The sequence below is a fragment of the Pan paniscus genome, chromosome 10 (assembly GCF_029289425.2).
Source record: "Pan paniscus chromosome 10, NHGRI_mPanPan1-v2.0_pri, whole genome shotgun sequence".
Lineage (NCBI taxonomy): Eukaryota > Metazoa > Chordata > Mammalia > Primates > Hominidae > Pan > Pan paniscus.
The window spans coordinates 30,307,343-30,330,947 of NC_073259.2; the positions used below are offsets into that span (position 1 = coordinate 30,307,343).

General features: G+C 39.6%; 1 protein-coding gene across 3 annotated transcripts in view; it reads right to left on the bottom strand.

Moving 5' to 3' along the window:
* The window catches only part of SRGAP1 (SLIT-ROBO Rho GTPase activating protein 1), a 322,245-nt gene that overhangs the window by 115,350 nt on the left and 183,290 nt on the right, over positions 1 to 23,605 (bottom strand). For all 3 annotated transcript variants that reach the window (XM_063593373.1, XM_008978446.5, XM_003824809.5), the window contains exons 5-6: positions 3,889 to 4,071; positions 3,284 to 3,412 (exon numbers count right to left, since the gene is read on the bottom strand). In XM_063593373.1, the coding sequence (XP_063449443.1) occupies positions 3,284 to 3,412; positions 3,889 to 4,071 (312 nt within the window). The remainder of the gene's footprint in view (positions 1 to 3,283; positions 3,413 to 3,888; positions 4,072 to 23,605) is intronic.

Below are 23,605 nucleotides of genomic sequence, written 5' to 3' on the forward strand. Positions count from 1 at the left end.
TGATGATTCAATGACATTATGCTGCCTGTTACATGGTAGGCACTCAATAAATATCCATGACAATGATGGTGATGACTCTCAAAATCCTGATATGCGATTCCAGTCTGATATATCCCAAGAATATTGAGGATGCTCCTTTACATCTCCACACAGATGTCTGATAGGTATCTCAGTCTTCTCAGACATAGCAGGACTACTGCTCCCGCTTCAGCCTGCTTCTCCCCTGGGGCCCCCATCTCAGTAGATGGCATTATCAGTAACCTAGGAGTCATTTTTTAGGACCTCAACCTAGCAGTCATTTCTATCCTCTTTTTCACACATGGCAGCAAATTCCTGTGAGCTCTAGCTTCAATCTGTTTTGATCCTACCACTTGTGTAGGTCTATCACTACTACACCAGTCCAAGTCAGCATCATCTTTAGCCTGGGCAACCGCAAAGACTCTTGCTATAGCTCCCTGTTTTCACTCGTGTCCTCCTGACTCCTTTACTCTATTTCTCACTCAGCTGCCAGAGTGAATCTTTAAAATGTAACCCAGGTGATGTCACTTCCCTGCTCAAAAAACCCTTCAATGGCTTCCCATCACACATAGAACAAAATTCAAACCCTTCCCTATCCAAAAGATGCTAAGTGATAGGGCTTCTGCCAACCTCATCTCCTATCACCTTCCTCCTCACTTGCTCAGCTGCAGCCATCCTGGCCTCCTTTGCTATTCCATGAGCATCTTAACACAGGAAGACACACCTCTGCCTCTGCACCCTTCAATATGCCAGTCCTTCTGTGTGAGGCATTCCTTCCCCAGATAGCTGCATGGCATTGCAGCTCACTCCTCTGCTCAAGTATCAGGCTTTTCCTGGACACCCCATCAAAAGAAGCACATCCATAGCTCTGTTTCATTTTTCTGTATGGCATTGTCATGACTTATTTTATATGTGTGTGTGTATACATGTACTTGTATGTATATAAATTCATTTATAGTTTGTCTCCCAACTTGTACATAAAATCAATAAAGATGAAGCCTTCATTTTATTCACTGCTGGATTCCCATTGTCAGGAATGGTGCTTAGCACCTTTTAGGTATTAAAGAAATACTTTTCTATACATGGAGAGTTTTTCTTGTATTAAAGTTGGTTTGGATGGGCTGGGCACAGTGGCACGTTCACGCCTGTAATCCCAGCACTTTGGGAAGCTAAGCCAGGTGGATCACGAGGTCAGGAGTTCGAGACCAGCCTAACCAACATGGTAAATCCCCATCTCTACTAAAAATACAAAAATTAGCTGGGTGTGGTGGCGCACGCCTGTAATTCCAGCTACTCAAGAGGCTGAGGCAGGAGAATCGCTTGAACCTGGGAGGCCAAGGTTGCAGTGAGCCAAGATTGTACCACTGAACTCCAGCCTAGGTGACAGAGTGAGACTCCATCTCAGGAAAAAAAAAAATTGGTTTGGATTTAGCCAAGTACTCCAATCACTACAAAAATGAACCCTAATCAAAAAAGCAAGAAAGAATATTAGTTCTTTTATATTCCCTATACCTTGGAGAAACCTGACAGATTTAAGTTTGAAAACTGGGGTTATAAAATTCCTTAATTTTACTCAGGAAACTAAATAAAATCTTTTATTTAGGAAATCTAGGAGCAGTGTAACAGAAAAAGTTCCTTTTATTTCATTAGGGTGCTGGAAGAAGTAAGTATTTAAAACAACACAAAAAGGTTCTGCATTTCAAATAATCAAGTGATTACTTGAATGAAATATTTTGTAATAAATGAAAAAAGAAAAATTTCTCTGGTTTTATTTATTACTACATGGTTCTATATAAACAAATTATGATATTATAGGATAAAGTTGTTTTGAGATGAAAAGAAAAAATTCACATCAGAGGTTGGGTGAGGCAGCTGGCCAGGCACAGTGGCTCAGGCCTGTAATCCCAGCTCTTCTGGAGGCTGAAGCAGGTGGATCACTTGAGCTTAGGAGTTCAACATTGGCCTGGGCAACATGGTGAAAGCCCATCTCTACTAAAAATACAAAAATTAGCCTGTGTGGTAGCACGTGCCTGTAGTCCCAGATACTCGGGAAGCTGAGGCAAAAGAATCGCTTGAACCCAGGAGGCAGAGGTTAAGTAAGCCGAGATAGTGCCAGTGCGCTAAAGCCTGGGTGACAGAGTGAGACTCTATCTTCAAAAAAAAAAAGAGGCACATCAGAGTGTTAATAAGCTAAAAAATAATTCCTTCCCTCAACAATTCTTTCGTAGAAATCCCAAACTGTGGCTGAACAGTTTGGCACAGCTAAATACATGAGACTTAAATTCACCAGAAAAATGAAGTTGTTTTAACCTACTGTATGTTTAAATTATGACAGCTACTATGAGCCATAAAATATTCTATAATAAAACTGTTGAATCCAATCAATACAAAGCAGTATATGAATAAAATTCCAGCAGATAACCCTCTGAACCTCTATGACTTTATCTGTGCTGTTTTTATGGCACTTAATCACTTGTTATCTTTTATTTGCAGGCAGTGGCATTTTTGGACATGGGATTTTTGTGTTTCATCTTTGCAGTCTCCTACAGTGTTAGCACAATGACTGGGCTACTCAGTACGTGTTTTCTGAATGAAAGGATGAATTAATAATGTGGAGGGTTAAAGTTGGGGAATAATGGCAGTAAATGCTGCATACATATAATGAATATGTATTAGGAGAGCTCTAAATAAACCTAATTACTGCTTTTTTATATCATATCCTATGAGAGAATGTACAGAGACTTAGTTACATCTGTAAATGTCACTTATGTGTACTCTATTTTGCATCCCAGTAATGATCACAACTGTAATAAAGTAATCATCCATTTAATCATTTCTTAAGTATGTCTTCTCCACTTTAAATCCTAGAGGGTAAGGGCTGCATATGGCTTCTAAGAGCTTCAGCATCTCACAGTAGTGGGGGCCCAATAAATATATTTTGAATTAATGAATGCAGTTAGGGCTGTGCCACTGCATAACTTGCGAATGACTGGGCCCTGTCTTAGCTAAGTTTACCAGGCTTCTCACAGCTTCACAGAATCTAACCAGTTATTTTTCATTGGTTTTAGGATACACACTTTTTCACATGCATCTTACAGATGATAGTGTCTTCATATTACGGATAATTTAAATAAAAGTATTTTTTTCTTTTTGAGTATTACGTAAAATAACAGTCTTAAGAAATGACAGTATTTTCCAATCAACGAAATATGGTTATTGTTAATTTCATTTTAATATGGAAAAGACAAAAACTTCCAGTACTCACATCAATTAAATCAGAAAGATCATGAATATAGTACTTGAAAACTGAGGCATTGGTGGCTTCAAGTGTTAGGAGATATTCGTTCCGTGCCTTAATTGATTTTAGCTTATTTTCTGAATATTTTGCTTGTCTCTGGAATGAAGAAGATCCAGGCATTGGGAAAGAATGCAAAGTCATTTTTAATCAAATCAGAGAAACATACATGCATTTTTATTAACCTTAACAATTTATTCCACATATACAAATGACCCTCAAAGTCCTTTGCCAAAAGTACATTTTGAATCTGATTTAAATAGCAAACTAAAATTACCCAGCTATGGGGAATAATAACAATGTATTTGGGCTTCAGGCCCATTCGCAATGAAATCTCCTTGTTAATATTCAAGTTCTCCACACTGTGTATTGAATACTTGGCATTCACCATGAAATGATGTCCAGCTGTTATTACATGATTTTTATATTTCCTAAACATTTCTCATTCCCATGGGAGGAAATGCATGTCTTTTCACAATAATTTACAATGTGTGGATATCAGCTATTGCATCAGTGTTCTTAGTATTGTCTCCTCAAATGAAGGCAGAAGAGTTCTGCAATCTCTTTTTACTTACTTTTTCTTTCATTTTTTCAATTTTCTTTACAGAGCTTCGCCGTTGATGTCTCTCCTCTAGTCGAATATGGAAGACTGGATCACCAGATCTCCCAATTTGCTTTTCCTCTTGTTTTTCGGCCTCTTTCAGCTTGCTCTCTGCACTGATGCTCTCTGCATGATACATATGGTATGTTTTCATCACCTGTGGAAAAGTGACCCAAATTGTTACAAGATGTCTGTCTGTCATTTAGAGAGTGAATGGGAACCATTTATACAACATATATGATACACATACCACCTTCCAAATGGCAGAGGGGAAAAGTCAGATTGTCAGTAAAGTAAGTGAATTATGGACTACTGCTTCTACATAAAGCACACAGAAATATGCAAATTCATTTGCCAGGAAAAAGCACCTAGAGGACAGGATTTGATGAAAAAATGATTTACGGAGTCTTATGCATACTTTTCAATGTACTTGAAAAGTTCTCTTAAGCTTAAAAGTATTTCTGTAAAATCTCCTCTACATTATTAATTTGCAGAATAAACCGTTTATTCATGGATTGATTTTAGCCCAACCCAAACCCAAATTAGTACAGTCTTTATTAAAGGAATTTTATTGCATAAAATCTATTTTTCAAAGTAAAAAATGTAAATATTAAGGTTCATACATAGTTTTAGTTGAAAAAACATTGTTTTTCTGACCACAAAGTAATATATATTTTTTATGTTCAATGTAGAAAACATTTATTTTCTTAAAAAAACAAACAAACAAAAACAAAACAAAACAAAAAAATAGGCCGGGCGTGCTGGCTCATGCCTGTAATCCCGGCACTTTGGGAGGCCGAGGCAGACAGATCACTTGAGGTCAGGAATTCGAGACTAGCCTGGCCAACATGGTGAAATCCTGTCTCTACTAAAAATACAAAAAGTTAGCTAAGTGTGTTGGCACACCTGTAATCCAGCTACTCGGGAGGCTGAGGCAGGAGAATCACTTGAACCTGGGAGGTGGAGGTTGGAGTGAGCTGACATTGTGCCACTGTACTCCAGCCTGGGTGACAAAGTGAGACTCCATCTCAAATAATAATAATAATAATAATAATATAAAAGAAAATAAAGAAAATAAAAAGCAATCAAAGATAACCACTGACAAGATTTTAGTATAAAGCCTTCCAGCCTTTTCTCTATGAAAACACACACACGCACATACACACATGTACACACATTTCTTCCTTTAAAAATGCCATATATGGCTGGCTACTGTAGTGAGGGGATGGCAGTTAAAACTAAGGGCAGGGCATGGTGGCTTCACGCTTGTAATCCCAGCACATTTTGGGAGGCCAAGGTGGGAGGACTGCTTGAGCCTAACTAAGAGTTTGAGACCCGCCTGAGCAATACAGCGGGACCGTCTCTACAAATATAAAAAAATTAGCTGGGCCTGGTGGCATGCACCTGTAGAGCCAGCTACTTGGGAGGCTGGGGCGAGGGGACTGGTTGAGCCCGGGAGGTGGAAGTGGCAGTGAGCTGAGATTGTGCCACTGCACTCCAGCCTGGGTGACAGAGTGAGACCTTGCCTCAAAAAAAAAAATAAATAAATAAATAAATAAAATAAAATGCCATATATGATTTCTCTCTTTAAAAAACTGAGATCATCCTATATTTGTAATTTTTAGATTACAATGTCCTTTGCCACTTAGATATCAGCATATTTTCCTATATCATTAAATATTCTTCTAAACATAATTTTAAGTGCTACATAGTATTTGTCTATATGACTGTTCCATAACTTAATTCCCCATTGTTAAAAACTTTAGGATATTTCAACTATTTGCTTTATAAAGTTGTGTTAAAAACCTTTGATGTATATCTAATTTCTTCTCTTAGAAATGATATATGTAATTTGAATTTTAATAAATTTAGGAATATATAGAACATAACAATTTCATAATGTATTAAAATTTACAGAATGAATCCTCAATTATTACACATTTTGGCTATATTATTGTTACAAAAAATGTTTGTGTACAACATTGTGTCATATTTCCTAGGACAAATTTTCAGAAATAGAATTGCAGCATTAGAGAATATGCACATTTTTGAGACTTAGTAATATATTGCCAATTTTATACTCAGCTAATTAAAATAAACTGATCTATTGTGTTATCTCTAAAAGTATTTCAGACAACATAGGTGCTTAATAAATATTTTCTTAAATAATAAGCTATTCATTATTTTTATAATGGTATCTATAAATCGGTGTGTAATCTCTGTATTCTTAGGTACAGGAGAGTAACAGTCACAGATTTCAGAGTCACAGATTTTATCTGAAAATCATAATTTTTCCAATATAATTTCAGTATGCTTTCATATGTCAGACATCCGGGTGAATTCGAAAACCTGTGTATTTTGAGCACAATTATGCTCCTTAAAAGAAACAACACATGTAAGGTGTGATGACTCCAATGCAAAGGATGTATCGAGGAGCACACCCGAACTCGGCACCCAGTGCTAAGCATTTGTGGCAGTACTTTCTTATAAATGATGTCAAATTCTCACCCCCAGAAGACAGACTTCATTTCATATGGAAATAACCACGTTACTCAGAGCCAATTTTATAACTAAGGTCTAAGAAGTTGAGAATAATGCAATGTTTTCAAGTAATGAATTTGATTTTTCTCATTTCAAGAGATGAGTTTTTAAATAGTTTGAGACCTGGAAGCATCACTGCAATAAATATATTTATTTAGGTTAATCCATATGAAATTGCTGTTTCTGTAGGTTATTAAAATGGTGGAAAATCAGCATTTTCTTATGGTTCAACTTAACACATGTTCTCAAGATGACTATTTTGAAGGGTAAAACATGGGGTTAATGAAGAACCTTTACTTATTTTCATAAAATCTGATGATGGCTTTCCTTAAAAATGTAAGCTGGTAAATCATGTCAAAGGCATTACAGAGCCAGAACAAAGTAAGGGCTAAAATATAAAGCACTGGCAGCTTTTTCTGAGCCATGTGTAATTGGAAAGTTGTCTGTTTTTAGTAATTATTGAACCTGTCTGGGAGAAGTTTGGTTGGCTACTCCAGTTTGAAAGCAAAATAAAATAGCAGTAGGAAGCAGCTGAGCAGCTGGGAAATGAAAAGGGAGTCACCCTGCAGCTGGGCAAACAGCAAAAGGTCAACGAATCTACACACACCTTGCATTTCTTTCTAGGCTTGGCTCTTGTTATTCCCTGCCTGAAGCAAACCCACATACTATTATATTTGGGTCTTGGTTCCAGTTATATCTTAAAATGAGAGGCTGTACACACATACACACACACACACACACACACACACACACACACACACACACACACACACGAGTTGCTCAGCTGTCTGTATTCTTGCTAATAGGAGTGAGGAAATGAGAACATGTGACTCTCATTACACTTGGATGAAAAGGCACCTCAGGCCACCCCAAGTATCTGAGAAATATTTCTTTTAAATAAATTATCGCAAAGAAAAAATCTGAACTTCTGACTCTTGCTTGACTTGGACACTGAGGACTAGTATAAACAGGTAGTTTGCACAAACTAAGCCTGAAAGAAAGGATACCGCGCTGACTGCCAGCAGGGTGTTCCTTACTGACTAGTGTGGGTTAAAAGGAAAACATTTGAGTCTGACCTAACGCTGGAAAGAAAAGAGTGTATCTCATCATAATGTTCAGCACAATAGCTGAGTATTCTCTACCTAGTTCGGTGGTAATTTCCGGAAAGCAAATTTCTTTGTTGAGTTTTCCAATTTGTCTTAGGGTTTCCACTATTCACTAAAATGTTAACAGTTACAGTGAATGAATTTTAAAAGTTGGGGAGATAAACGCTAAAAGCTTTTTCGAGAACTCTAATTGCAGATAATGAATGCAAGTACAAACTGCATTATTTAAAATGTAAGCTGTTGACAGAAGTCAAATGTATTTTGTATTTAAAATAACAGACAGTTCTCTTTCTTTTTCAGAGAAGTAAAGGAAAGCTTTTATTTTTCACAGGTGCATTTTGAATACATACTGCAAAGAAAATAACAGCTTCTCCACCAGCTTAATGCAAACACAAGCCTTTGCATACCAAATGACCTGACAGGCATATAGCCATGTAAATGTACTCCCATAGCACATTTTCCTGTTTGAATTCTTCTCTACTAAAACTTCATGCATTATTCTCCATTCAATACACCTAATTTATCTTTCTTGCTCCATTTTTCCTCAACTGCTGAAAAAATAGTCAAGTAGAAAATGACCCACATCATGAATTTCCTTAGGAGATTGGGATATCCTATATGATAACTTGCACAGAAGTTAATATTTTTTTCTTATTGACATGCCCATATCATGTATCTGACACTACTCTTATAGTTTAAATCAAAATAATAAAAATACCTGTAGCAAATTTAATGCTTCGTGTTAAGAAATCACTATATATCTGAAAACTATATGTTTTGGAGAGATCAATAGATTAATGATATAGTTTCTACTTTTTGACTACTGGCTCAAAAGTTAGAAGACATGGATCCCAGGAATGGATCTACAATTACTAGGTGTCGGGAAATTATTTAATGCCTCTGATTACTTTACAAGGTCGTCATGGATGCCAAATTGTGTGTCCCTGTGTATTTTTTTAATTTAAATTTTATTGAGTATTTACTATATATATGTATACAATATATACAGATATGTACATATATACGTATAATTTACTTTAGCAAGCATTATATAATGCTCACTATGTGCTAGACATAGTTTTCAGCATTTTACGAATAACATATTTAATCCTTCTAGAAACTCTTATGAAATAAGTACCTTTATTCTTCCCTTTATGTTGATGAAAAAACTGAGGCATAGAGAGGTTATGTAACTTGCCCAAGGTCACACAGCTGGCACAGCAATGGTGGGAACCCAGACAGCCTGGCTTCAGATGAGGTGTTTTGGACTGCTATGCCATAACCTTTGGAAAGTCTAAAGTATCATACAATTGGAAGGCCTCTTTATCTAAGGGATACAGCCACTCTTAGTTATATGTAGGAATAGAGGAAAAGAGGGGATGAAAGATATTTATGTATTCAACACGTGCTTGGTGCTTACCACCCATAACCCACTGATGGGTGTGAAAAGAAATACTTGGTTTCCATCTTCTAAGAGTTTAAAATTTTGGAGACTAAAAAATGGGCCTTTGATATTCTGATGGGCACAGATGAAGGGAGGGCATCCAGGCTAGAAAGATGGTACAAGCAAAGTTCTAATAAGGCAGGGATGCGGGAAAGTACACAGGTGAGGTGGGCATGAGCAGACCAAGATGGCAGAGAAGGGGTACAGGGAAGAACTTGGAAAGTAGATGGTTGGGTAACAAGCTGAAGAATAAGATTAGATATGTTGGCATGGGCCAAAGAGTCTTGAAACCCCCACTAAGAAGGGCATAATGTATTCTATAGGTGTTGGTGAATCCACAGTGTTGCAGACAGTATGGTCAAAGCAGTGTCTTAGTAATAACATGGTGGAGATATGCAGGATGGCTTGGGGTGACTTCATTTAGTATGGAGGAAGAGGGAATGGACAGTAAGAAAAAGAATCCACGATGACAGTTATAAGGCCTTTTCCCTGTTACCATTCTCTTTGACCTTTTCTTAAACTTGACATGATTCCCTCTACCATGGAGTTCAATGCTATCAGACTGGTCCCAACACCCATCCAAGCAGCAATTTGTGTACCACTCTGAGTCAGTCACTTACGGCTCCCTCCCCAGAATTTATACGTTCCTGCCTCTGCAGCTTCTCCCAAGCAAGTCCCTGAGCTGCTGTCCCCCAGCACCTCCTCCTTTTGACATTTGACCCATTCTCCATGGCAAGCTTAAATCTCACCTATGGCTAAGTGTTCCCTGGCTTCTCAGCCAGAGGGATCTTATTCTTCTGACTGCCAAGACAAGTATTGTCTTTCAAGACAGCTCTTCATTCAGAGTCTTCAGCACACAGCACTTTAGCTATATGTCACAGATCTCTATGTACCACCCAGATTGTGGACTGTCCTGTAAGAAGAGCCAGGGTACCAGTCATGTTTATGTACCTTCAGATTATTAAAACTGTCTCATATACAGTATGAGTAAAACAGGTGAGAATCAAATGAAGGATAAGAACCCATTTTATAGTAAGCTTGTCCATCCATTTATTCACTTAACAAATATTTATTAAACATCTACAATGCACCTGGCATTGTTCTTTTCTATTCTCGGCTTCCAAAATAGCACCAGCAATAAACACCTGGGATTGGACTAATGGGATGACAAATAGTTCTAAGTCATTTGTGAAATATGGTTAGTGTTGGAATTTATGGCCTCTCAGAAAAGAAATGATGTGGTGGTTTGGCAGGGAAGGGAGATGAAAAACAGTATGTTAGTGACAATATTTCCTAACTCTATATAGCCTGCTGCTTCACTAAATCCATTAATCACTAAAAGCTCTTCTGAGAAACTACATTCTTTGGGTTTCTTATCAACTACCTAAGATAAAGATCTATTTTCTACAATCAATACATAAGAGGACTCTAACTGTAGCTGAATTTCTGCAAGTGCCAGACTAACCAAACCACTGGGGTAGTACCACAGCCTTGGAAGCCCACACCCATTGTTTCCCAGGAAACTCTCAGGTGTATGGGGAAAGCCACCAGGACCACCTTCAGCTGAACCCCAGGAACCTAACACAGCCACAGTACCTCCCTCCAGGTCACGGCCTTTCTTTGGGCAAGCTGTCTCTCTGGTGGCTTGAGACAGTGGTAGTGGGCAGGAATTCCCTCAAAAAGAGCACTCAGGACACGTGTGCCATGATCTTTACATCTGCAATCTCCAGTCTTCTTGCTCTTTAGTATACCTGGCCAAACCCGCTGATGAACACAGACTCTGGAACCAGGAAGACCTGGATTTGAGTTCCAGTGCCACCAATTCTTAAGTGGGCAAGTTTCCTAATGCCCCTGAGCTCCAGTTCCTTCGAGGTAAAATGGGGATGAAATGACAGAAGGTAAGCATACAGCACGGTGGGTAGTTATGATTCTTGACAGTGTCTAAGGTATGATGTAGAAGTAACAGTGCAGGCTTTGGGCCTTCATAACCAGGCTCTAAGCAGATAGGTGCAGGCCACTGTCTCCCAAAGGCAAAGCAGCAGAGAGAACTGAGGTACAATAAAAGCAGACCAACAGATGCCTTTTTGCTATTTCATGTTGAGAACTGGGCTAGCACAAACCTCATAAAAACTAAAACAATGTATCAGTGAGGATGGCCTTGGAGGCGACTGCAAAGACACTTACACGTTTATAAAACACTCCTGAATTCACACTTTGGAAATGCTTTTGGCCTGTCTACACACACCTCTTACAATTAGCGCCTTTTTCAATGTATGGTGACAGTTACTCTAGAATCAGGTAGACATTAGCCCAGGTTTCAGGGTGCAATGTATACTGATTTTATTTATTCATCCACCAAACAGCTACTGAGTGTCTGAATACCAGACACTGTGCTAGGCCTTGAGACTAGAGATGAAAGACATAATCTCTCCCCAGTAGGGGTGACACAAAGGCCAGCCTACTCTTACTGCACTACAAATAGGAAGTGGATATATGCAGAGGTGGGAGAGGGGCAGTTGCTGGACTTCAGGGTAGGCTGAGTGAGAATTAGGTAGAGAAAAAATCCCAGGCTTCTCTGTAATCAGCTTATATTTAAGTCTGGAAGCCCATTTAGGGAGAGAAAAAAATAGATAATATATTTCATTTATATAAAGGATATAAAGGCATGAGAAGCCAGCCCTTAACATACACCTACAATGGATGTCTCTGTTTCTCAGTTCCCATCCCATCCTCCACCTCCCACTTAAGGCCTGCAAGTGAAACCAGAAAGTTTTTTTTCTTTTCTTTTTTTTTTTTTTTCTTGTTCCCAGCATCAGGGCTGAAAGAGTTGCTGATCCCTGAGGTCATGAGTGGCCAGCAGGACTGTTACAATGATAAACTTTCACAAACCCACCTTCTCTCCCTGGGCCAATGTGGCTCTTCATAAATCAGTGAAAGCAAAGTTTACAAAACGTCAATTACACTTGCAAAGCAGCATTTATAGGACAATTCAGTTTGAGTAGTAGCATACTCATGGTTAAGAGCTCCGACTCATGAGACAGACTGCCTGTGTTCAAATCCTGCCTCTGCCCTTACTTGCTGTGAGGTCTTTGGCAAGTAACCTAACCTTTTTGTGCCTCAATTTCCTTACTGTAAAATCAGAATTACAATATTACTCACTGCCTAAGGTGGTGGGGGGGATAAAATGTGTTAACACATACGAAGAGCACAGAAGAAAGAGGCTGACATATAAGTGCACAGTAAATGTCAGCTATTGATATTTGAAAAGAATGCCATTAAATAATTCATTTCAATAACAGGTCATAATTTTTCCATGATTGGAGGGATTGTTGTTTCTAATAGAGGTAAAAGGAAGAAAATCAGCAATATTTCCATTTATATACTACTCTGCTTTTGCACTGCTATAGAGAACCACCTGAGACTGGGTAATTTATAAACAGAAAGGATTAATTGACTCAGTTCTGCAGGCTGTATAGGAAGCATGGCTGGGGAGGCTTCAGGAAACTTACAATCATGGTGGAAGGTGAAGGGGAAGCAGGCATGTCTTATGTGTCCAGAGAAGGAGGAAGAGGGCAAAGGGGGAGGTGCTACACACTTTTAAACAGCTAGATCTTGTGAGAACTCTATCATGAGACAGCACGAGCAGGATGGTGCTAAACCATCAGAAACCACCCCCATGATCCAATCACCTCCTACCAGGTCCCACCTCCAACACTGGGTATTACAATTCAACATGAGATTTGGTTGGGGACACGGAGCCAAACCATATCAGTGAATATGTTAAGAATTTTAGCAAAGCTCTTTATTTATTTATTTATTGAGACAGAGTCTCACTCTGTCACCAGGCTGGAGTGTAGTGGTGTGATCTCGGCTCATTGCAACCTCCACCACCCCCTCACACCAGGTTCAAGCAATTCTCCTGCCTCAGCCTCCTGAGTAGCTGGGATTACAGGCGCCTGCCACTGTGAGTGGCTAATTCTTGTATTTTTAGTAGAGACGGGGTTTCACCATCTTGGTCAGGCTGGTCTTGAACTCCTGACCTCATGATCCACCTGCCTTGGCCTCTCAAAGTATTGGGATTATAGGCGTGAGCCATCACACCCAGTCTTATTTATTTATTTATTTAATTTAGATGGAGTCTCGCTCTGTAACCCAAGCTGGAGTGTAATGTCATGAGCTCGGCTCACTGCAACCTCCGCCTCCCGGGTTCAAACGATTCTCCTGCGTCAGGCCCCAGAGTAGCTGGGATAACAGGCATTCGCCACCATGCTGGGCTAATTTTTGTATTTTTAGTAGAGATGGGGTTTCACCATGTTGACCAGGCTGGTCTTAACTCCTGACCTCAGGTGATCCGCCCCCACCACAGCCTCCCAAAGTGCTGGGATTACAGGCATAAGCCACCACACCTGGCCACAAAACTCTTTAGAATGAGCAAATAGACCAAGGTGAACAATTAAATAGCATGAGATACGGTCTTTAGGGCAAGTTTATCAAAGGAAATTTGAGATACATTGTGACTCCATTGAAATGAAATCAGCATAACAGTTTGAATTTATCATCAAATTATATTTATAATCCAAACAAATGCTTTGAACAGAAGACACTGTCTGGGACTCTGCACCCTGCTGGCTAGGGACTGCCAAGTAACCAAATGACAGGGCAAACGAGATGCAGAGACTAAGTAAAACAAAGGGAAAAATAGAGAACACATATGCAAAGGGAGGAAATAAAGCTAAGAAAAATCACAGAAATAATCAGCTTCTGTTCACTGTAGTGTTAATACTTTTGTTTCAGGAGTAATCATACAGAGCAGCATTTTTTTTCTTTTTTGGGGATTTAAAAAATATTTTTATTTGTAATTGACACAAAAAAATTGTACATATTTATGGGGTACAGTGTGATGTTTCCCTCTACGCATACTTTGTATAATGATAAAAAATGACTAAAAAAGGTAATGTAGATAAAATGTTTGATGCAAAAATAACATTAATATTATATGAAAATATGTACATTGCTAAAAAGTAAAAGCACTGATACTCATACATTTAGATGGGTCAAATAATGCAGCAGAAAATTCACAGACAGGCTAAAGAAATGTTTGAAATGTGCTCAAGATCAATAATAAGTGAAGAAACATGAGGCAGAATTTTTTTTTTTTTTTTGCTTTGAAAGCTCATGTCACTTGTTTGTAATAGGAAATCACGTCATCCAGAATTTAAAAAGTGACTGTGAGGGCCTGTTGTCAGTTGTCGGGGGCAGGACTTATGTGCAGAGCTAGGTCCGTGGCTCTGGTCAAGGCACTGCCTTGGGTCACTCTGTGCTGGCCCAGGCCTGCTCCATGCCTGGCTGCTGGATAAACCAGTTCTCTTCTGACCCACAAAGCAATCCAATGGTGGGGCAAACTCAGGATCTCTCTCAGTCCAGAGATCTGACTGATGAGGCAGAGTTTTTAACTATTTGTAAAAAAATGAAAGTATCTCATACTACCATTGACACAGCCAGGTGGGAGGGGGTCACTGGAGAAACGCCAACTGGCCTGCCCATGGGATGGAACCTCGGGAAGTTTAGGCCCTTTGCAGTGGGAAGGAGCTGGTCCCTCCTCTTCCTGTGTAGAACCTGAGATTCAGTCTTCCAGTGGGAGAAGCACTGGAGCATGGGACACCGTCCCAGGGAAAGTTCTGTTTCCCCCTTTTCTTCCTTTTCACCAAATGAAACCCTGTCTTACTCACCATTCAAATTGTCTGTGAGCCTAAATTTTCATGGCCATGGGACAAAGAACCCTGTCTTTAGTTGAACTAAGGAAAAGTCCTGCAACACCATAGCATATTGAGATTTTGCCCCTAGTAAATTTACAGAGTAGCATTTTTAATGGAAAGGTCTATGAACAACAAACCTGGATTTTGGTCCTGGCTTTGCTGCAAAATAACTCTGTAACCTCAGCCTTTCTGACCCTCATCTATTAGAGATGACAACATGACAACATGAGGTCTCTCTACAGGATCAAAATTAGGGAGACAATCAAATCTAACTTTATACCTCAGGCACTTTGAAAAGTGTAGGATGAAAGACAAAGTACAAAGTAGAGGCGTGATCATAGAGGGAAAAATTGATCACATAACTTCTGGGTGCAGAAGGCTTCCTTTCAAGAGAATTTTAATATATCCTTTAAAAGGAGAATATCTGATGAAGCTCAGAGGAAATAGTGTAGGATGACATTTAGGAGTAGTATATGAAAACAGTGTCCTTACTGTTATTCCAGTTTTTATTTTCTGTTGGAGCCTACAGTCTCCCATGCAGAGACTGTGTGACTCTAGGGCAAAGTTTATGTAACTCCTACAAAGGAGGTGGTTGGTTTATGTGCCCTCTTGGATCCTTTCTAACTCTAAAATTCTACTGATATTGAATCCATGATTTCAAATTTTTATCTCATAATAACTAAATTCTGTAAGAATTTATTATTTGGGGAAACATATATAACATACTTCTCAGTGTCAGGGTAGATGGCAGCTATTTTTTTTTTTTTTTTTGAGACGGAGTCTTGCTCTGTCGCTCAGGCTGGAGTGCAGTGGTGTGATCTCGGCTCACTGCAACCTCCTCCTCCCAGGCTCAAGTGATTCTCCTGACTCAGCCTCCCAAGTAGCTGGGATTACAGGTGTCTGCCACCACACCCGGCTAACTTTTGTATTTTTAGTAGAGACAGGATTTCACCACGTTGGCCAGGCTGGTCTTGGACTCCTGACCTCAAGTGATCCACCCACCTTGGCCTCCCAAAGTGCTGGGATTACAGGCATGAGCCACCATGCCCAGCCGGCAGATAAATTTTAACCAAAAGAAAAAGCCAGTATAACAACAAATTGTACTAATTATCTCCTTCTGGTTCTGTTGACTTGAGACAGCAAGGAGTCCACTGTGCTATGCCAGGGATATAAGATTCCTCCGGGAACTCTCCATGGGCTCCAAGGCCATAACTCATCTGCTTTGCTGAACAGAAATTATATCTAGAAATGAACAATGCCCCTATAGTCTGTCTAGCACACTGTTAAATTGATGAACCTTATACAGGGATATCTATTACTCTAGTGACTTTAATTAGCTCCCAAACTGATTATTGATCAATCATCAAGTGCTCATTAAGGAGGAAAACCCAGGAGCTATTTGGTCTGTGTGGGCTGACATACTTACAGATATGCTACATGCTTCTATTTTTGATGGTTACATTTAAGTTAAATCAGGGCATTAGTCATCTTTTTCAAAATGCTAAATTTAACCATGATTTTTAAATGTTAACATAAATTACAATTAGTTTCATAAGATTTTGGTACTTTAATAAAACTAATGAAAAAGGATCACCTTACCCTAAAGAAGATAAATTGTTTTATGCCTTATTAAAAAGAAAATGTTTCTATTTGTAATGAAAGTAAAGTGTACTTATAAATCTTAATCTGCACTTGCTCTTTCCAGCAGTTATTGGAGGCAGGCTCTACTTAGAGTCTTTGAGTCATAGGTGGGGTTATTGGTTTTGTTTATCTCTAAGGAACTCTTGATCAACATTCATATTCATCAAAAGTTTCTCAAGCCCTCTACTATGTACAACAAATAGGCCTTGTCTTATTGGACTTAATTAATGTTCTAATGCTAGAAATCCAATTATGTTTTCTTCTTTATTGATTTATGCTAGTTCATTAGTTCATAATTTTTTATAAACATAATTATCAATTTGGTGTTATACTACAGTATCTGCCCACTTCACAATTACCAGAGATTTTGACATGAAATAAATGCTATTTTATCCAATAAATTCTAATTTAGCAAAAGATTCTTTTCTCTCAAGTACTCATTGTAGTGGGGTAAAGAGAGAATGGTAAGGAAATGGGATTTTAAGAAATCTCAGTTTAATGCTTTGTTTATTTATTTATTTATTCATTTATTTATTTTTTGAGACGGAGTCTTGCTCTATTGCCCAGGATGGAGTGCAGTGGCAAGATCTCGGTTCACTGTAACCTCCACCTCCTGGGTTCAGGTGATTCTCCTGCCTCAGCCTCCCTGGTAGCTGGGATTACAGGCACACGCCACCAGACCTGGCTAATTTTTGAATTTTAGTCGAGATGGGGTTTCACCGTGTTGGCTAGGCTGGTCTCGAACTCCTGACCTCAAGTGATCTGCCTGCCTTGGTCTTCCAAAGTGCTGGGATTACAGGCGTGAGCCACCGCCCCCGGCCTGCTTCATTTATTTTTACATCACTGATTTGCTAACAATCTTACAATATTAGAGTGTATGGAGTTCCCTGCAGAGGCAATGTTTCACACATCTGTGCTTTCCGTTACACACTCTCTTCTTTTTGGAACGCTTTTCCCATCCATCCTTTATCACTAAATTCAGGTGTCAGCTTCTTCAGGAAGTCTCCTGAGTGGTTCCATGCTTGCCCAGAGCCATAGAGATCTCTATGTAGTCTGGTGCCCAACACTGTACATGGACATATCTCACCAGCCTAGCTCCCTGATCACAGGGCTGTGTGTTACTCGGCCATGCTCAGGACTTACATATTCGTAGAAAGAACCCATCCCCAGCCATTCAGTGTGTAAGACTTGGATGCAATAAAAATAATCCTATAACAATTTCAGAGCAGAAGCAACAATGCTTTTAGTACTCTCCATTTATCTGATTTAGAGACATGACACAAATTCTGAGATTTCGGACAAATGGGGAGTAACTGCATTCCACAAATTCTAAGACCTTAAAGTCATAGCTCCTCTCTCCGTACTTGCTGGCAGCGACCCGGAAAGAAGAGAGGAGCACTGTCCTAAAAGAGAGCCCATTCCACTTCTGAACAGCTCTAATGGCTCATCCCAGGAATCAGAATGCTTGGGTTCAAATACTAGTTTTGCCTTATACCATGTTCCTGGGTTTACTCACCTCTAAACTGGGAATAAGAGTATTACCTGTAAGGTTGGAAAAATGAATATAAAAAATGAATAAATGAGTAAATGAATACATGTCAAGCCCTTGCAGTGATCACTGGTATGCAGTGAATGCTTCATGAATGCAACACAAGTAATAAAGCACCCCACTCTTCTATCACATCTGCTATGGTCTGAACGTTTGTGTCCACCACAACGTCATATGTGGAAATCCCAACTCCCCAAGGTGATGACAGGATTGGGGGGACATAACCAGGGTGATCAGTCATGGGAGCAGAGCACTCACGAATGCAACTAGTACACTTACAAAAGAGGCGTGAGAGAGACCTCTTGTTCCTTCAACCATGTGAGGGCACAGCAAGAAGTTATTGTCTATGAGCCACAAAAGGGTTTCACCAGATACTGAATCTGCTGCTGCCTTGATCTTGGATGTCCCAGCTCTAGAACTGGAAAATAAGTTTCTGTTGTTTATAAGCCACCCAGTTTGTGGTATTTTGTTATAGCAGCCGGAACAAACTAAGAAAATCTTTTCAGCCCACGATAGCTATAGCCTATCCAGTGCTCACTTGTTTATTCTCACACTCCTGAGAGGCCGGGGAGCCGAGGGATGGTTTTTGTTTTATGGGTCAAAGCAACTGAGCTGCAAAGAGACTTAATCATGCCCAATAAGTCAACAGAGAAAGTCAGTGACAGAGAAGGTCATTCAGAAAGTTCTTATTTCAAAAGCAGTTTTCATACAGTGTCTTCAGAGGCACTGAAATACAAGTTTAATCTACTGAAAGAAATATCCAAGAGTTTGCACATGGAATAGATATGAACCAGGGCCACAGTGGTAGCAGGAGCTAAGCAATAGCCTTTGGTGGCAAAGGAAAAGTTTCAAGTAGTTGGCAGTGTTGAAGGGGAAAGCACATGCATAATGAAAGCTCACCAAATTTACTAGAATTTCAAAGTCACATGCAACTTTAAATATTTAGTTCTCAGGGAAATGTTTCACATGGCTTCAACGTTACATGTGCGTATTAGACCTCTATATTACAAGGTTTAATATATGAAATATTTACACTGAGGACCCAAGATACTTCAGAATCTTGAAATCATTAAAGACCCACACCTTTATAATTGCAGCATCAACTAAAATGGAAAGGCTGCTATGGAATCCTTTTCTTTTCATGAAAAGTGGTTCGGAAATTGACACATATATTCTATGCCTCAAATTCAATACATCTCACTCCTTTTATTGGAACAATAGAAAAAAAAGAGAAATAAGAGGCCTTTGTTAATCTGTGCAAGAGAGCTTTTTGAGTTTGCAAACTGCTTTTGACTTGATGTCTAACCATTTCTTTTGCTGCCTATGTTCTTTGCAATCTCGTTTTAGTAGCTGTTCCTAAATCATTCAACTTCTGATTTTCTCTCTTTCCTTAGATAGGGCTCCAGAGGGAGATTCTATGAATGTACTTTGTGCTTTTTCCCAACTCTGTGCCTTGGCTCTCACTGCTCCTTTTCCTCAGATGCCTTTCCCCCGTTTCATCTCTCCTCTTACTGAAATCCTGGCTATCCTCTCAAGTCCATTTTTAGACCTTTTCCTCTCTGCAATTTTCTCAGTCCTCAACGTGGACCCCTCTCTTTGGATCTCCAAAGCCCTCTCCCTGAACCTATCTGTGGGTACATAATAGTCTGTGTTATGTACCCACACTATATTCACCAGTAAAAAGGGAGTACAGCATGTGGGCTAAGAGCATAGACTGCCTCATCTGAGACTTCCTAGCTGTGTTACCTTGGGCAAGGTACTTAACATCTCTCTGCCTCAACTACCTCCCATGGTTGTTGGGAAAATATAAAGAACTAATTATGTAAAGTGCTTAGAATAGTGCCTGGCACAAAGGTTAGCTGTTATTATGTCCTAACTTTAGCACTTCTGCTAGACTGAAAGCCTCCTGAACTGGTACTGTCTCACCTGAAGCTCCTAGCATGGCAGCACACACCTCATAAGAACCTACTTGCTAATCTGAATTAAAATAAAACCTGGGTTTCAGTTCCAACCTGGACATGAGTTAGCTCTGGGACGTTAGTGAATCACTTAATCTCTCTGAGTCTTCCGGATATTCTTCCAAAATAAGGAGGTTAATTTGAACATTTCTTTTTTTTTTTTTTTTTGAGATGGAGTCTTGCTCTGACCCCCAGGCTGGAGTGCGGTGGTGCAATCTTTGCTCACCACAACCTCCTCCTCCTGGGTTCAAGCGATTCTCCCGACTCAGCCTTCCAAGTAGCTGGGATTACAGGCGCGCACCACCATGCGTGGCTAATTTTTGTATTTTTGTAGAGATGGGGTTTCACCATGTTGGCCAGGCTGGTCTCGAACTCCTGACCTTAGGTGATCTGCCCGCCTCGGCCTCCAAAAGTGCTGGGATTACAGGCATGAGCCACTGTGCCTGGCTCTTAATTTGAACATTTCTAAAGGTCCATTTCGGTCCCCAAATGCTATCAAACTATGGTAGGATCAAATTCACATAATCATGTGAGTTAGAAAACTATGCCAGTGAGTTAAGATATGTTGAATTGGATCATCTGATAACAACTGATTTAGAGCTTGATTTCCTTTACATGATTTTTTAGATTTCTATTGGTCAACATTTCTGGTCCAATTTCAAACAGTAAAATCCAAGAAAAATGCCTCTAATTTATTTTGGCAAGTATCATATATATTTATTACTATAAACTGCTTAAGATGTCTGTCATTAAAGCATTCTAATCACTTAAAAATTATAATACTGTATTTCAGAATGTAGTAATTTGGACAAAACACTTCACTGAGAAGGATTCTGGATATAAAACATTCTTTAGAATTTTTTTTTCACTAAACTATACTTTCTAACACATTCTCATTTCTAAGCTAAATAATTACATTGGGGTTCATACGGCTCACTTTTTTTTTAAAAAGACAGCCTTACTTGTGGTATATAAACATTAATCATAACTAATTCTTAAATATCAGAAAGAAAATGAAACTATAAACGGGAGGTAGGAAGCAGTTGGCATCACTGATCAGCAGAATGCCCTCAAAGATGTCTACATATAAAGTTCTTATCAAACAGTTCTTCTCAGAGATCCTTGAATTGGTCATTTTATTAATCCCGATCATTCTGGCAGAAAAACAAAGCCAGGTTAAATTAGCTAATCTAGTCTCCAAAGTCAGTGTGTGTCAAGGCCAAGATTAGAATTCAGAAGTTGCTCGCAGAGAGTCACATGACCCCAATCCCTCTTTCTTTCCACTGAAGTGTCTAGCAATCAAAGCCAGGGTAAGGAGGTACGGAAATCCTTTGTCAGCCCAAGGTCCCTAAATAGAGTGTTTTTAAAAAAGTTTTCCAGGAGGCATCATGGAGAATGTGGTATTCCAAAGATATTTTCAGTTTGGGAGCGTTTTACATATTCCTACTCCTTATTTCCCTTTGTTCAGTGTTTTGTTTTGAGACCCAGGCCTCTGTAGTCTGTCTCAAAGGAATGAATTTTCATTTTCACTACAGAAATATATGTTTCAAATTCTTAAAATGCCTTTGAGCTAAAATAAATACGTAACCCCCACTCCTCCCTTCTCAAGGTCAAAAACCTCTTTGAGGCTCAGAGAAAAATCTTCCGATATGAGGTGGCAAGTATCTTGGGCTCTCGGAATGACTTTTCAACCTTGCCTTGGGCATGTTTCTTCTTTATAGAAGGATGCATTAGCTCCTGGTCTGTGGGAGGCTCACAAAACCAGCCAACAAAGTTTCCCTCCGCAGTCCTCGGAGGCTGTTTTCAAGGAAGGGCTTGAAATAATAAACAGCATCTTTTCATTCCCTCTAAAAAATAATTAGCTTTTTTTTTTTATTTAAACATTTTAAAGAGACAAGGGCTTCAAAGATACGTAAAGGCCAGGCTAGATTCTGTGCTCACATCAACTCTGCTTTTTAAACCGCTCCTGTGAAAGTTACTCAGCCCACCACTGTGTTTGTACCAGGACAGCTTCCATCCTCCATTTACATTTGTTAGGCATTGATATCGTTTGGCTGTGTCCCCACCCAAATCTCACCTTGAACTGTAGTAATCCCCACATGTCAAGAGCGGGACCAGGTGGAGATAATTGAATCATGGGGGTGGTTTCCCCCATGCTGTTCTCATGATAGTGAGTGAGTTCTCAGGAGATCTGGTGGTTTTATAAGGGCTGCCCCTTCACTTGGCACTCATTCTGTCTCCTGATGCCCTATGAAGAGGTGCCTTCTGCCATGACTGTAAGTTCCCTGAGCCCTCCCAACCATGGGGAGCTGAGTCAATTAAACCTCTTTTCTTTATAAATTACCCAGTCTCAGGTATTTCTTCACTGCAGTGTGAAAACGGACTAATACAGGCATATTGGAGTTAGCACTCATTAGGAAGAAAACAAAGTCGAATGGAGCAAGACATGGATCCTTAGAAGTAACCACTGTGTTTCATATGCACACTGAACAGGAAGTTTTACATTATAACACTAAAGCTAAATGAAAGGCTGTACCCAAAATGAACATATCCTAATTCTTTTTTCTTTTTCTTTTTTTGAGACTGGATCTTACTCTGTCACCCAGGCTGGAGTCCAGGCTGGAGTACAGTAGCGCAATCATGGCTCGTTGCAGTCTTGACCTCCTGGACTCAGGTGATCTGCCCACCTCAGCCTCCTGTGCAGCTGGGACTATAGGCACACACCACCACACCCAGCTAAATTTATTAATTTTTTAGGAGAGACAGGTTTTTGCCATGTTGCCCAGGCTGGTCTTGAACTGGGCTCAACTGATCCTCCCAGCTCAGCCTCTCAAAGTGCTGGGATTACAGACGTGAATCACCACACCTGGCTTCATATCCTAATATGAAAGCCGATTACACAAAGTCATTTGGGTTTGCCCATTCTGTAACCCATATAACAGTCTAGAAAGCTCATGTTTTTACAAGTATCCGTCATAGAATGCAGTGTGAGAGTTTTACTGATTCTTTAGCTCAGGCTTATCCCTCCTCCTACCACCTCCTCTGCACATCCTTCTCTAAGGCAGCTGCCCAGTGAGGAACTGATGGGCCTTGGGAACAGAAGTGGGTTTAGATTTTGGATCAGTCATTTACTGTCTGTATGATCCTGAGCTAATTATTCCAAGCCCCAGTTCCCACATGTAAGCCTGAGATTAGGCATACCTGCCTCACAGTGCTGCTGCGGGAAATAAATGGGATAATGTGCTTGCCCTCATGGTAAAGGGTTGGATATATCTCCATTTCCTCAGTTCTTTTCCTCTTGATCTAATGGAACTTGAGGATAGATTACCTCTTGACTCTGGCTAGCTGTGTGTGCTGCTGATGCATAGAGAGTGTGATAATCAATTACACACAATTAACAATCAATTTCACATGGATTTATCATGACATCTGTGTTAATCTTGATTAGAATTAGCTGACTGAGAGTGGTCAACTCCTTGTTTTGTAAAATGCTGAGTGTAATGCTGTAAAGCCTAGAGAAAGTAAAGAAATAGTAATAAAGGGCAAATCATGGTTTTTCTATTAAAATACTGCATAACCTTTTGAGATTTTGGTAGTGGGACGGGCTTAACACTTTAAACCCGTTTCATATGACCTCTTTACTGGGCCGATGAAGGCACATTTTGTTTTGAATGTTCCCTCTAACCTTTGTGTCAC